This window comes from Acanthisitta chloris, unplaced genomic scaffold, assembly GCF_000695815.1.
Source record: "Acanthisitta chloris isolate BGI_N310 unplaced genomic scaffold, ASM69581v1 scaffold8238, whole genome shotgun sequence".
Lineage (NCBI taxonomy): Eukaryota > Metazoa > Chordata > Aves > Passeriformes > Acanthisittidae > Acanthisitta > Acanthisitta chloris.
The window spans coordinates 27,010-43,473 of NW_008685314.1; the positions used below are offsets into that span (position 1 = coordinate 27,010).

Genomic DNA, 16,464 nt, shown 5'->3' on the forward strand with positions numbered 1-16,464 from the left:
ACATTTGATGGAGAGATGAAAGCTTCAAAGATATGACATTGCTGAAGTTGTGTAAAAATCAGTGTCTTGAAAAAAGAGGGGGACACCCTAGCTCACTTGCCCTACTGTCAACAGGCTGCAGCAGGAGCCAGCAGTTACTTGCTGTTTAGGTGCCACCAGTCAATCTGCTACAGTGGTGAAATTCCATCTCCTACCCAGCAAGCAGCTATTGGGCAACAAAGAGGAGTCAAAACAGATGAGGATTCTGAAGGTGCGCTTAGACATGTGAGGAATATGAGGAACATAAGGAATAAAGTGTATGTTTGTGGGGAGGCTGATGGTAAGAAAAGCAGATACAGTAACACCCAACATGAAACCATCTGAAATTACCATGGAATCATTTGGGGTTTTGGTGTCTTAGTGCTTACCGTAAATCTCCTGCAATAAATCTGTAGCATAAATAATATGTTTTCCTATGCTTCCACATCTCTTTTATTTAACTATATATTATCAGGCATTTTGAAAAGGTATGCAGTGGAACATGAATTTGAACCATCCTTATACCATCTTCAAGACAGGATGGGAACTGCAAGCTGCTTCCTGGCACACTTATCATGCACTCAGACAATGACTATGGGAAAGGATGCATCTGAGGCCAAAGGGGTGAACCAGCTTGGGTAATTGTTCTCTGCCAGGTCTCAAGATCTGAGAATAGCTAAACACTTAAAATCATCACCACAGCAGGAAATCTAAACTGTAGTCAGAATGTTTTCATTTTTAAACAAGAGATAAAAATAATGCTTCCAACTGAGCAGGCAGCTGAAAGAGAGAATTGCAGGGAAAGGCTGATGCGCTAGAGATTTTACACAAACTCCTTGATTCATGTTTTCCAAACATGTAAGAAAAATGATGCAGTAAACACTGAAACAAAATTACCATTTGAATGTTTGCATTGTCTGTACTCAAATATAACAGCTCCTGTGTCTTACATATCTGTAAAAGTAGGATTTCCTCAAGATCAAACAGCTGGATCTTCTCTAGAACATGTTTCATGTTCTTCAGACTTTGTGCAATTCACTTAGCATAATCTCCACTATGCTATGGATGTAGCATTAAACTGATAAATATGGTTTTATAACAACACAGTAGATCCAGATAATGTCATCTAAGTTGATTTGCACTTACGTTCAAAGACCCACTATATAGAGATAATAAATACAGTACCAGACTGTCAGGCAGGAGAAGCTAGAAGAGACAGATGACCTTTGTGCAATATTTCACCCTCTTCTCTCTCAGGAATGTATAATACAAAGGTATGAAAGCAGACACAGTCAGTCACCACTGACTCTGACCAAAATGTCACCAATTTTATTAGAACACGGAACAGCATTAAAAAAAAAAGTAATCAATTGCTTAGTTATAGCTGTGTTTGCCATGTCTTTGTCTCCCTGAGCGCCTGAGAGAGTGGAACAAAATTGCCAGCAGTCACATTACGGAGACAGGTTGACAGGATGGATGACCCCATAAGTCTTGTTCACATCTCATGTCTGGGCTCTTGACTTGCATCTTAAATGACTTTCATATCAACACCTTTGCAGGGAATCTGCTTTGCCATTCAGAAGGGTTTCTGCTAAACTGAAATCGAACGATGGATGCTTTATCCTACCTGGCACGTCTATAATTGCAAGACCTACTGGGAAACAACACTCTCTCCTCCACCTCCCCCCACCATACACCTGGACTGACTGTTTGAGACACTCTATGAGGGGAGGTATGTGGTATGCACTAAAGAAACAGATGGTCAACAACTTAAAAAAAATCTCCAACACCAGAACTGTTTATTCCCCTGAAACATGAGGACTCCTTCACAATCACAAATCCTGCTCTCCCCCAACACACACCAGCCCAGCTCTCCCTATGTCCCTCTTACTCTGGAGTCATCTGGAGTGGCATGACACAGCAGGAAAAGAGACCGGTTCACTGTGAGACCTGCTACTCACTCTCTTACAGTGTAACGGCCCCCCTTCCAGCCGCATGTCGCTGCGCGGAGCTGCTCCTGACGGGCACCAATCACACAGACAATCTCACTGCTCCTCGGACTCAGGGAGAGCAGGAGGTGCTGGAGCACAGCTGGCACCTTCTGCATCACTGCAGACCTGTCCGCTATGTAGAGTCATACAAACACTTGAGGAGTTTGCATGATGAAGGACAACTACTATGGCTGGCTTGAACATGCAATGTGACTGCTCATACCAGTTCCCTTTGGCTCTTTCTGTGCCCTGTCACATGGAGCACAGACTCTGAGGACATGGCACTGCATGCAGGACAGTAATAGCACAGAATTCAACCTCTGGTCTTCCATTGCTTGGTATGTCCAAGCAAAAGGTTTCTCAATTTATAATTTTCATTATATTTTCAAACAGAACAGTGACTAGCTTTCTTCTCCACTGTTCAATTAAAGCACAACCAATAGGTTTCACCAGGAAAGGCACTGTGAGCAGCTGAAGAAATGAGTAACAGCTGTGCATACCTGCTTGCTGTGCAGTCTGTGGGATCTGTTGACTCCGCTGTGCGTTGTACTGAACTGAGGCAATGGGTCTGTACTGCTGAGTTGTTGAGGTAGGGTACTGACCAGATGGGTAATAATACACTGGCATCTGCAAAGAAGGAGAACAGCACCTAACTGTAAACTCTAAAATCAAAGATTCCTAAAACAAAGCAAAACTGGAAGGAGAGAAAGAGTTCAAGTCAAGCACATTAGTGGTAACAGTAATCAAGAGGAGAGGTTTGCATTATGTCTGTTCAAGAATTGATGCTTGCTTTCAGCTGTGATAGAAAAAGGGCTGCCAGTGCCCACATTTCTTATCAGATACTTTAAGAAATTGATAGGAAAAGGGCTGCCAGTGCTCACATTTCTTATCAGATACTTTAAGAAACAGGAGAAAAAAGAATTTGAATTGAAAGAGACAAATCATGCAAGATACATAAAAAGCTACATTCATGTATACTAAAGAAAAAATAACACAAAAAAAGAATTTTAATTGAAAGAGACAAATCATACAAGATACATAAAAGCTACTTTCATGTATACTAAAGAAAAAATAACACAGTAATATTTAATCATAGTAAAATATCAAATGCTACAAAAAATGGATGCGAACAGCACCTTCATATCAACATAACATACACAGACCAGCATGTTGAACCACTAAATGAACTCTGGAGAAAATAGCCTATTTGAAGCAAACAATGACCTGGAGTAAAAGTATTTAGAAGCAAGATAGAGAGCAAGGTGGAGTGTTTGTGCCCTTAACACTTGTGAGAAACGATTATTACATTCACCTTTCTGTTCAACAGCTACATCCTTTCTTACATGAACATTTCCCTCTAAAGCCTCTCTCACACTTGATGTGAAAACAATTACACTTCAAAAAACATAGTTGTTTTCTTGCAGGAGCTGTGGGTAGGCATTAAGTCAGCAAGTTCTGCTAGATGAGCTTCGTTTTTCTATTATTATTCTTGTCATTATAGAGCAATGTGTACTACATCACCTTATCATGTAGGTGAATATGGAAGTTTGAGGGTGACTGGAGCTAAAGATTTTTCTTATGCTGTACAACCATTACTGAGACATTTGAGCTAAACATTTTTCAATAGACCCTTTGCAAGTTTAAAGCACTCAAAATTTTTAATTTTTAGCTGCAGTGGATGCTGTAGGCACCTGACAGGGTTTGGCAGCGTATGGTATGAACAGACTGCAAAGGGAAACAGGCTTGGGAGAACATTGCTTGTCTTGTGGCTTTTGCCAAAACCATCAGCATTTCTTAATAAATCATACAAATTTTTTACTTTGTGTGTAGCATTTATCCTACTCAGACATATGCACAGAGTCAAACTAAATGCCTTTATTTTTTCATACAAAAACAAGAACTATTTTTGCCACTTTTATCTGCATGGAAGAAATGGTCCTAGAACCATTCACTCAACTTGATAACCCATAAAGTGTTACCAGATTAAAGGTAACTACATCCTTATGCATACTGCTAGGATATCATAAGACAGACCAGAAATCTTCCTAGAGACAATGCTAGGTGAGAAAAACAAAGGCATAGACACAAAAGACTAGGCAAGAAAAGGCTATGAATTGCTACTCAGGCAAGTAGAAGACTACTTGGAATGGGAAATTGTGGTGGGAAAAGTATTAGGATCAACAAAGCTGGACTTGGTGGTATTGAAGTTAACCCTCTCAAGACCCATAGACAGTCAATAAAACCTGCCAAACCTGGCTGACTACCCATTCATTGTTAAAGGTCTATTAATTTTCTAATAAATCAATTGAATTTTTTTTCTCCCTTCACTAATATCAGCCAGATTCACACAAATATGAAAAAAAACAAGGTTTCGATTGGAAAATGTGGTAAGATATTCTCCCTCTAAGTGACACCTACCGGCTACAGCCTGCCCTCAAGTAATTTGTTTCATTAGAGACTGAAGTAACAAAACCAAAATGACTTTGTAGAATGGACAACACCATTATGAATTTGTCTCTCTGCAAAGAAAAGCCACAAGAAATAGGAAAGTGGACCCAGACATTCAAGGTGCAAAATCATTCTTTAAACATCATAGCAGTGTAAATTGTGGATCAGGCAAGTTTAGTGAGATAAACTCATCTCATGGACAGCTGATTGTTCTCGGCAAGACACTACTATAGGAGAATTGAAAGAAGTGAGAAGAATCAGTCTAAGTAAAGTCAATGCAAATAGTTGATCCTGCCTTGGAGTAGGGGAACAGAACAGACATCCTCTCAAAAGTTCTTTATCTTTTATTACTATATTCTACAAAATAAAGAATATTAACCCCTTGTGAAAATCCTCTCACTTCTCCTGACAGCAGATTAATCTCACTTAAAGGATTTAAATTTATTAGATTTAGTCTCAACTTCCTCATTTTCCTTGTGCACACAAGTCCCTAGGAATTTCAAAATACATGAGCATTTGAGAACAATGAGAATTATCTCTTGGGGAACAATTCTGTAGGTATTAACTTTAAAACTTAACTTGAAGAATACAGGTTTTGAAGTAAGAATTATAGTTGAACATGCTGAGAGCAAAACCAAATATGTACATTGACACATACACAAATTTATTTTTACCACACAGATAATACTTCAGAGTCAGGCAAAGGGTTTTCTACCCTTTCTCTCATTTTCTCAATTCATTGGAATATATTTGTTATATAACCCATTTAGGAGTTTATCATAGTGCAGTCTATCAGCATGAAAAATGTTAGTAGTAGGAGGGTAAAAAAAATTATTGCACTTAGAAAGAATAATGGATGAATTTTCCAGTAACCATGCACACATGACTTGCAAAGAGGAGCTTTGGGCTTTGGTAGGTTTTGTTGTGGGGGTGGTTTTTTTTGTTGTTTTTTTTTTTCCTTAAGAGCTCAGACATTAAAAGAGCTTGGTGTAAAGTATAGGCATGGTCTAAAATAGGTCTTTTGTGCTTGAGGGTCTTGGAAAGATCCATTTTCATTTATCTTGATTACATCTCTGTGTCACTACTTGAAACATGTTATTTTTCCTTTCTGATATTACTTTTGTGAACAGTGGAATTAGAGGGATCAGTGATAACAGGTATCACTTACATCATCTACTCTGATGCTCTTGAATTTTTTCGTTTCTCATTCTTCCATAAAGCCCATTACATTTCTGCAGCAGCCCACCAACACGCCAAATTATACTTTCATTGCTTTCCCATATGAAATGCACAATCTAACCTTGGACCTTTTGCTTGTAGAACGTATTTCATTTATAGAATTAGGAAGTTTCCACAGCAGGAACAAGAATTCAAGATAGCTATATGGTTACCAAAAAAAAAGCACTTCTAAGACCATAAACTAAATAAATGCTGCCCTCTTTAGTCTAAAAGCATAGTTTCTTGATCTGAATCCTTGACACTGTGAAAAATGTCCTCTTTTTTTATAATTACCATGGAAACAGTTGACTACCTATTACCTTAGATGTTCCTACTTTGAGGGTGAATACCTTTTTTGTTTGTAGGCTGACCATTCCATTGCACTATATTTTTTATCTCCTACACAGCACTTTATTTAACTTAAATTGTAACAGGACTGGGCATGCCACTTCAGAGACACTCATGAAATGGCACAAACAGATGTTACTTTTTTCTTGTTCTAATGTGCTTTGTCTCTAGATGAGAGGCAGAGACTCAACACAGCATTGGCCTTCGACTTTGTTTGAAACTCATTATGAGGCTGGGTGCCTCTTGGGCTGCTCTCTAGCAGCACCCCTTAAATTCACTGGTATGTTGTTTATTTCCTCGTGGTAGGATCAGGAGTTCACCCATCTTTGAGGATGATTTTACTTTCATAAACCACCTCTCCACTTGCTTATATCTTGACTCAGCCATCAAACAGGTATTCTGCCTTCTTTTAACAATGCTGATATATAGAAAGGTTTGGATTAACACCTTCATCCAGATGATTAGTGATGCTGATACTATTGCTAATGCAACCACTACACTTGCATAAATGGGAGTGAAGAAGACAAGAGCAATCACAGAGATGTATGGACACATGGAGGTACCATTTCTTCTCAATATCTAACTGACCAGGATCAGTCACTCTTCAAGGGTTTTTCTCTTCCCCCCCCCCATAATAATTACAATAACAGTAACAAAAAATAACGGTTCATGTATGACAACTGTAGGATGTCCTCCAATATAATTTTCTAAGATCATTGAGGAAAGACCTGCTCACTTGCAATAACTCCCCAAACTTCTTCATAACAAGCTTCCTAGAGGAGACATGCTATGAATAAAGATTTTGCTATGGTTTCTGCAAAGAAACAGCTAAAATTAATGATGACACAAATTAATTCAGGTGAAAAATCCCTCAACATGTGCATTACTTCCCCAGGGCTCTCCAAGAATTCATGCCATCACAATTTTGGAGATCATTTTACTAGTATACCTTTCAGAAAGAATGAGTCAGAGGTGAAAATAACTTTTAAGAGAGGATATCCTTTCCCACTGGTATAACACTTGCATTTTCCCCATTTCTTCATTTGCAGAGGCAAGGACAAACACCATTGATAAAGCATGGCAAAACAGAATATGAACCCTTGTTGAAGTGTCTGGGCCCATAAGCACTATAGAAGAAGCATCAGAAGATGAAACTTGAAAATAGAGAAAGTAAAGATGTATGTTTGATATTCATGATACAAAGCAAACAGGCATTTGTTGCTAAAAGTCCCTTTCAGCAAACCCAGACTAACGGTTGGGGTTTAGGTTGGGTTTTTTCCAATTGACTGAACAAAGACAGATCTTTATTTTCAGGTTATTAAACCATGACTCTGTTGTCAAGCTGGGGAATAGCTATGATTAAAGAAGCAGCAAAAGAAACATAGTGTCCTCTCAGTCTGCTTGTGCTTTCATACAGACAGAGAGAATCTTCGAGATCAGCTGTAGAGTCATGTTTTATAATGTTAACGAACTCTAATAGAAAAGCTAATAATTTAAATGCAGTACCATTGAGTTTATAGACTTAGAGGGTGTTTCTTTCTCCTCCTTTCAGCTCCCAAAGAAATGATCATAGTAACAGGACCTCCACCCAAATTTTCACTATCTTCCAACAGTGTACAGGGCATCACAGCCAAACTTATCAGAAATGCATTTACAGGAACTAATTAGCCATTACAGTCGTGCCTCTTTTTTACTGATATAAATTCAATAGCAACGTTTAAGATATAAAAGTGCTTTTACATCGATTGCATTGCATTGATTAATGCAATGCATAGTGTTTTGCTTCCATTACCATCTTTATTGCACTTTTTATTTTAAGCCTGCCTCAGGCCACCTGCTTCGGAGTCTGAGAGCAGTTTTGCTATTGGATCTAAGCTCCAAAGAGTAACAACAGCTGACTCAGACTGACAGTAGCCACTGCCACAGTGAAATTTTGCCGTGGGCAGGACAAGGAGTTGAGTGAGGTCTATCTGCCCTGCACAGAAAGCTGAGCTCTCGCAGCAGATCTACTATTTTCCAAGGTTTCACTCCTCTTTATAAGGGGGATCCCCTATTTGCCATACATGTGCTACAAATAGTATCCAAACCACTATGCCACATTCACAATTACAACTTGAAATGTCAATCAGAAGCATCATTCTGCATATGTGGATACAGAGAGAGGCTGCCCTCTCTCTGTCCCAGCAGTCCACTGTGCTTTCTCATGTGGGCAGCAGGGACCAATCCCTGCTATGCCCTCTTCCACAGATATTTGATCAGGATGCTTTTGGAATAGCTACAGGCTGGAGATGAATAGTGTGTGCAGATGCAGAGGAAGCTTACAGTGCTGAATTTCTCACCTTTCTACACGCCCCAAGGATAAACAATTCTTCAGTGAAATAACTGAAGTTGTTGCAAAGCCAAAAGATATTTTTCTGCTCTCAGCAACTTTCCACTTTGTTACAGCATAGAAGGAAAGCACCCATACATACTGTATCTGGGTATGGACAGACACATGGTAACCATTAAATGCACCAGTACCGTATTGGTTCTACAGCAACCTGTACATGAAAAGGCACCTCCTCATCACTTGTCCTCTGAAGAAGTTCACCTTTCTCTCAGTAGCACCAGAGCAAGTATTAATGAGGGAAAACAGCTTCGTCAAGTAACACTACCCTATACTGTGTGAAAACCCTGCACCATGCTGTATATGCAAGGCTGAAATCCAATGGTCCCACACCAAGGTTCAGCCACAGGTAGGCAGGAGCTGTGGGCAAACTTGTCAAAGCAGCTTACGTAAGTCAACCGAGAGTGGTCTAGCAGAGATCCCAGGGTGAGCTGCACACCTGTCTCACCTAAGGGTGTGAGGAAGCAGCATGGTGTCCCTAGTCATGACAGGCAGTGTGATGCTGCACCCCCCTCAACTCTTGCCGCAAACGCCAGTCAGCAGAGCTGGGAAACACATCACTTTGCCTGCTGCAGTGACAGCTTGTAAAATGGAGGTGCTCACACTTATCTGGTTCACTAGAAGTGCTGTGAGGTTTGACTAAACAGTGCTTGAAAACACTGAGAGCACCAGGGGTTTGTACATGAGGACTGAAGCCTGCATGGCCTCTACTTACTCACTAAGGAGGCACAATCTGGATAGGAAGATGGATTCGTCAGGGAATACTGCTCTGTAGGTCATTTCTTCCTTCCCAAATTTAGAAAACCCCAAAACTCTACATTTGACAAACAGTAAAATATTTTTCTGGCAATATTTTAATTTAAAAAAAAATCACATTATATTGAACTTCATCTCCCTAAAATTTATTTTTGCCTTCTCTCAGAAAAAATAGTTGCTTATGGATGTCACAGGTCTCTATGGGATGTTAGCATCCAGTAGTCTACGGATTTCGTTTATTGTTAATTAGTGATATAATTAACTAGATCTTCAGCCCACTTAAAACATCCTAACAGTAAAATTTCTTCATTCCTGTGGCAATACAGAATCCCATTAGCAAACACAACTGGAGATTCTCAGTAAGAAACAGTAAACAAAAAAATCCCAACAAAACCCAGAAAAGTTTACAATGCATTTACATTAAAAGAAATGGTTAAGCTTTTTCACTATATTTGTATATATTTTCTTCCAAAGGCTAAAATGAAAAGAGGAGAAATATTATTAATACCATTTAAAGTAGAGTTTAAATGAAGTTATCTATAATTGGATAAAGAAATTTGTCATTTTAAAGTGTATGCCTTGAAAATTGGCCAGAAAGTCATCTATGCATTTTACTTCTTGACAGTAATCACTTTCAATATTCTGTAAAGGTACCCAGGAGACAAGCAGAGATGTTTGGTAGTGAACAGTAAAACATAATCAGTCTTCAGGAAGACAGTTAAGATTACTGATCTGTGACATCTCACATGTTCAAGTCAATTAAATATGATTAACGAGTACCTGGGCTGATGTGAATGTTGCTCTTTTGGTACATATACAGGGGAAAAGGACTGTGGATATTTACTCACCCTCCTCCTTCATATTCACATGCAGATGTGTCCTGAGAATGAACATATGTTCAGAAAATGTTTCTAGGATAGGGAAGCAATTAATGAAACCCAAGAAACTATAGAGGCTTTGCAAATTTCCTGCTGCCTAAAAATCTTCATACCAGGGGGAAAAAAAAGTACCTAGGATTTCTATATTCTAATTCTGATGTTATAATGAGCACCATGCCAAACTGGTAGCAAAGGTTTTGCCTACCTGAGCGGGTGGTGGTGGTTGTTGCACAAAGCCCTGGGGCGGTGGCGGCGGCTGCAGCACTTGCTGGGATACTGGTGGACCTGAACCCGTAAAGCCTCCTGGGGGAAGCTGTTGACTTGGGGAAGCCATAATGTAACCTGTCTGCTGGGCAGGCTGCTGCAAGATAGGCGATGGGTAGACAGGACCAGAAGGCGATTCAGGGTTGTCCCCTGATGATTGACGACTTAAGCTCATCTGGTTAAACTGTGCTGTCATGTCATCTCGCTGCAGGGCAGAAGGCAGAAGAAAATGATGTAGACATGATGTCTGCAGTAGACACACAAATTAGCAAAATAAACCAGGTTCAGAGCATGAGAGGGAAAGGAATCACTCAGTTCAAATCCATGCCAAACTTTGCATGGGTATCTACAAAAATGGAGGCAATTAAACAAAAATCACTTTAAATGCTTTGACAAAGACTTCCAGACTGCAAGGTGAATGGCATTATCTGGAACAAAAGCCAGTTATTTTGGCTCTTGCCCTACCCCCCACACCTTTTACTTCAAAATGACAAATGAACTTTACAGTGTTCCAAAGAAGACATTTTAAATATAAAGGGCATGAAAATAACATTATTAACACCTCTATCCCCAAACAAAGAATTTGTCAGTCAAACACATACGGGTAATTCCACCTGTGTTTCAAATTGATCCCGAAAGGAATTCAGTAGGATTCAGGTGTGGACCTTTTCCTTTTTGGACAGTTATAAAAATCCAAGGTTGTAAACATAGAGAAGCTAAAAAAAAGCTAAGCCTTATGTTGCTATTCAAGGTTTTTTATTCAGTGTTGAAAAGAAACAAGTACTTTATTTGACTGGAAGGGGAAACAGATAAATCTATGGTGGGATGAACGTACCAAATAAAGTCAATGGACCTAAGTTTCATTACATGCTGGTAATAATACAAGCATTCTGTACAGCAGCTGTTCAGTCTTGCAAAAAGAGTCATACTAATCAATGCTCTCAAGTTCATTCTGTGAAGGTCGAAGATTTACAAATGTGGTTCTATGAGTCTTCATTTATGCCCAACAAATAAACTCAACATAAAACTCCATCATGTGCTAATATGCAGATTACAGATAGGGAATAAACACTTTGCTTAGAACATCTATACTATTTTTTAAAAGGAGCCTCTTTAACTTTGTTTGCAGCCCTGTGGTGCTCGTTCACCAAAACCATCCTGAACACCGCATTTAATGTCAGTCAACTTCAAAACATTTAAAAAAAAAAAGTTTGCTTATAGAAAGCACTGCTAGAGACTGCACAGAGACACAGGCTCCCAGCTCAGAGCAGATACCATGGACCAACGTTTTAAACACTCCTGACAGATCATTAGGTGGTGTGCAGAAGTAATGCTATTAACTTTACCATCATGCTACAGTCATATTCAGGCACATAAGTTGTCTGCCTGAAATTGTTTCTTAAAAAAGCTAGGATGTTCATTACCTGAATGGCAAATGACTGCAAACAGATTCTACATGAAACTGCATTGAGCCTGGAATGCCTCTGAATTTGTACAATAGAAAACAAGAGCTTCAAACCCCTTTAATTTATACAGTGTTTGTATAATGTAATGTATACTGAAGACATTAATTCAGGTGAAGTTTCACTATTAAATTAGCCAATAAAAAGATCAGCCTTTTTACAACTATCACTAGAACAACCTGATATTTCTGCAATGCACTTTTCAAGAGAATTACCATTGAGATATGCAACGTTTGTTCAACACTGAATACTTTTTATTGTCCTTTAAATGGTACCACTCATCTACCAGGCATTGATAATATTATTTTATCTGCAAGGATCTGTTCAGCTGTGTTTCCATCTCTCACTATAACCATGTGACATCTCTACCTTGGAAAAAAAAAATCTGTCATAATCAAGATTACCAGAGCAAGAGAGAAAAACAACAGAAAAAAAAATCTTGCAGTGTCTCTTAAAATGTCAGCTTCATTTTACAACAGTATAATCTTAGCCCTCTAAGCACCAAGCCAGAATCAGACCCCAGAAGAGCACTCTATTTATTTTTATTATACATGTCCACTGGTGCCTTGTCATGATGTACAGCGTACCACACCTTCTGCAGCATCACCACTACTCTCTTTCCCAAGTGCTCTGGTATTACTGAGAAATAAATCCAGGCAGTGGATTTAATATATGGATAAAATAATATAAAATAAAAAAATCATTATTTCTAGAGATCTCTTTTCCAGTCTTTGTGGACATAAAAGAGGGATAACCCAAACCTCAGCTATTCAAGTTAGCAATTTAAGGTCCCTTGACACAAAATGAGGAGACATAAGCTCCTATCACAGGCACAACAAAACATTTTTATGGAGGCTCTGCTAACCACGTAGACAGCTCTGCTCCTAACATCATCCTTCAGGTTAGATAACCAGAATCAGTGGGAATGCTCTTACAAAATGCTTGTCAGTATCAAAAGCATTAAAGCAAACAGGTATTTAGATAGGGGTCTCATGTGGGACACCTGCCACAGTGTGTCCTAGAGGCTCTTGGGCATACTTATGCTCACACTCCCAGCTTCAAGGGAATAAAAATTAAAAAAAATTAAAATCTTTAGTACCACAGAAAACTGCTGCGTTGGAGAGACTGGCAGGAGATGCTGGGCAGGATAAGAAACTGCTGGATATTGGACTGACTGAGAAGATGGCTGCATTGTCTGAACAGGCTGCAAAATAAACACAGTGAAAGACAATAAATTCAGCCATTTAGAGAGAGATAATAACCACCATCACCACCTTTGTTATTGAGAATAAAGGTCTCAAACACAACTCTGAAAATACAGGTGACTCATCACCAGCCCAAGTACAAGATGTCAGGTACTGCAATTTTAGCCTTCATTTTAGCCTTATACCAAACAATTCTTTATTACAGATATTTCTGCCTCTTTTCACATATTTGATGGCTGTTAGATTAAATAAAGCCACAGCTATACCTTCTTATTACTGATGTGAAGCAAAGCCAAATTATGATTCTACATTTAATTTGCTGAGACAAAATGGAAACGCAGCACAGTATAAGTGTATATTTGAATTTTCCTGATAGTGACTGATTTAACTCCGAGTGTGTCATAGGCAAAGGAATAGTGATTGCAAAGCTGCTTTGGCAGAACACAATAGTTCTTTTTAAAAATGACAAAGAACAGGCTGTGAATTACCAACAGACAGGCCGTCAGCTTGGAGCAGATGTTTATCTAAGTGAAAAAACAATTTTCCACAGCATTATTACCTTGGAATAGCTTTAGTATTCCTTTCATTTTAACCTCTCATTTAACTTCTTACACAGGTTTGGTACTACCGCTGTGTTCTAAAACAGCAAAGACCAGGTCAAGAAATAACTGCCATAACCATGCAAGCCCAAACCCAGTAGAATCAAAGCAACTTCAGTGAATTTAAACACTGTATTTCTGGGTAACTGTGACAAAACTCTGCCAAATTAGAAATCCACACAAAAACCACAGTAGATCTTGGCTGCTCTGTGACTAAGCAGGGTATAGGATTCTTGCTAGAGTGGTTCCCTCCGCCTGCTCTGCTCTGGGAGAACAGGCATGCAATCCACAAAATTAAGTTTGAACCAGCCCTAAACCCTGCTGCCCATGCTTGGCCATGCCTGGTTGCACACCACAGCTGGCCCAGCAGCTAGAGAGCCAACATTTTGTGGCACTGTGCCCAAACCACACTGCTCTTCCCATCTGCTGTAGCTCCAGAATTTTTAGCTCAGAGCAGGGCCATGGCCAGAACACAGAGTGCAGGCAGAAGACCCACCAATCTGGGTCAGAGGTGCTTGAATAGCAGACGACCCATACATTGGGCCTCATACAACCAGGCATGGAAGAGTTTGTAGAGCCCTTCATTGTACTTGATCCTTTGACTCAAACCCACTGCTGTTGAAAGGGACAGAGAAAGGTTCCTGGCTCTTTGGAGAGAATTACACTCTGCACTAGTTTGAGAGCGAATGCTTCAGACTCCACTTATGGGTGAATTTTGCAAAATAACTTTATGTAGACATACATCAACTCGCTTAACAGTACTTTTGAAAATGAAATCATCCTTTAGATGGAATTGAGAAAGTAATCTTCCTTCTCCATCTGTTTCATCCATGTTGAAAAGAACATCCTGATACTTTGTCTAGCTGCATTCCTCTTTCCTACCCTTTAAGTCATCCTTCATATCCCTGAAAGCTTCTTTTTTCCAGTGGCTACCACACCTACCTGTGTGACAAGGTGACTTGCCATTTGCTGCTGCGGCTGTTGAACCTGCTGAGGCTGCTGGGATGAAGGCTGCTGCTGAGACTGTCCCACTATCTGGCTTCTCATCGTCTGCTGGCCACTGGGAGGATTATATATTGCCGGTGTCCCGTCAGGATTTACAAATGGTTGACCTGAAACAAAACACCCTGTGTTTGCTGAACACTTTTAAGAACATACTGCTTTCTGTATGAAAGCATACAACCTTGCTTAAGTGATCACTCTTTAGCTGACCTGCTACAACAGTAAAGTGCTCATCACTGTCAATGCTTCATTACAGTAATTACAGTATCAGCCATCTTTTTTCTTTTTTTTTTTTTTTTCAGGCAAGACAGACAGCAGATATTTGTTTTGGCAGTATGATTTTCCAAGGAATGGGTGGAAGGTTACCATGGCTATAAGATGATTCAGATGTTATGGTTATTTGAAGTCATTCAATGATGAATCAATTAACATTAAAATTGAACTTCTGAGCAAACACTGAAGGTAGGGAATATTCACTTTCATTTTACTCACACACAATAGCAGTCAAATGTACACAGCTACTTCTGACACACTATAGTCACACTTTTTAATAATTTCCTTACACATTCTAATAACACTGTGTTTTTGAGAGCCATGCCCTATGTAATTCAAGGAGCCAGCACTCCAGTTTTCAAAGAAGCAACACTTAAGGTATATTTGAAAATCTCTCATATCTAAGACAAATTCTGTCCAAAGTTCTACTAAGTTGTTGAACTCATTTTGCTTCAGTATTTTAGCTGGGGAAATAATCTTGCAAAAACAATGCTTGTTTAAAAAAAAATTAAAAATTACTCAAGTCATAGTCTTACAAACAAAAGAGAAATTATATTTCTCTGTAGGAAAAATGTTTCCCATTACCTTAGTTGTCTTTTTACTTCCATCAAAAATTCCTAAATCAAAGTAATTACAGATGTTTCCATGCGAAAAAGAAAGTAATTTTAGCAATGACATGATAACTTTTAGGGTAGCTAACTAAAGTATGAATATCTGAGATTAAAAGGGACATCTGGATAAATTTGGTGACTTAGAGCAACAGTGAAATAATGAACTTCTGATTTATATAGTACAAAGCACCTCTACCTGTTCTATCTACTCCTCACCTTTCAGTTTCTGTCTCCTATGAATCACAGTCAGAAACATGCCTTCTCTCTAAAGCAGCAAGACTCTCTGGACAAACTAAAATAACACTCATGGTGCAAAAGATCATGACTGAGTGGAAGAGAAGCACAAGGAAGTTCTGCCCACTAATTTCTGGATTCTTGCTGTGAATACACTGGGTGATTATGGCATGCACTCACAAGATTTGTGAGTCTCGGGCTCCAGAAGTACTTTAGAAGACTGGGTGAGTGGGACAACAGGCTCCCAAAGCCTATGTCAGATGCTCAAGGGAAGCCAATAAAGAGCATTTCCTGTGGCTCAGTGAAGGATGACAGAACTGAAAGAGAAATGGAGCAGCAACACTTTTAGAGATGGAAAAAAGAGACTTTTCATGAAGAAATCTTGAAATAAGAAATGAAAAGGAGAGACCAGATGGTAACAGGGAAGACATTTGTAAGTTATGAACTGTGGTCCTGATAGAAGGGCAAAGATTGCAATGTCAGTTGAAGGAGTAAGAATGAAACATAAATGCTCTTAAATTGTCAAAGGGGTTAAGTCAGAATGTGTCAAGAGGTAAAAATACCTTTTACCTTTGAAGAGTAAAATAGACTGGTGAGGCAGGTGAGATGGAGAGTAAATCAGCACAGCCACATAAATGGTTCTTTGCCAAAGCAAGTAAGAAGCTTCTGAGGAAGGAGAATGGTAAAGAAGAGGAGAGGAAATAAAGGAAACTGCAGAAATGAAAAAAAGTGTGGATTGCCAACACCTGAGAAGGAGCAGAGAGGTACAA

The 16,464-nt window shown here is 39.2% G+C and overlaps 1 protein-coding gene across 1 annotated transcript in view; it reads right to left on the reverse strand.

Moving 5' to 3' along the window:
• ARPP21 (cAMP-regulated phosphoprotein, 21kDa) overlaps positions 1-16,464 on the reverse strand; it is a gene marked incomplete at its 3' end in the record, with an annotated part of 87,009 nt that overhangs the window by 15,479 nt on the left and 55,066 nt on the right. The window contains exons 17-20 of the mRNA XM_009079705.1: positions 14,517-14,686; positions 10,249-10,512; positions 2,510-2,636; positions 1,988-2,142 (exon numbers count right to left, since the gene is read on the reverse strand). Of these exons, the coding sequence (XP_009077953.1) occupies positions 1,988-2,142; positions 2,510-2,636; positions 10,249-10,512; positions 14,517-14,686 (716 nt within the window). The remainder of the gene's footprint in view (positions 1-1,987; positions 2,143-2,509; positions 2,637-10,248; positions 10,513-14,516; positions 14,687-16,464) is intronic.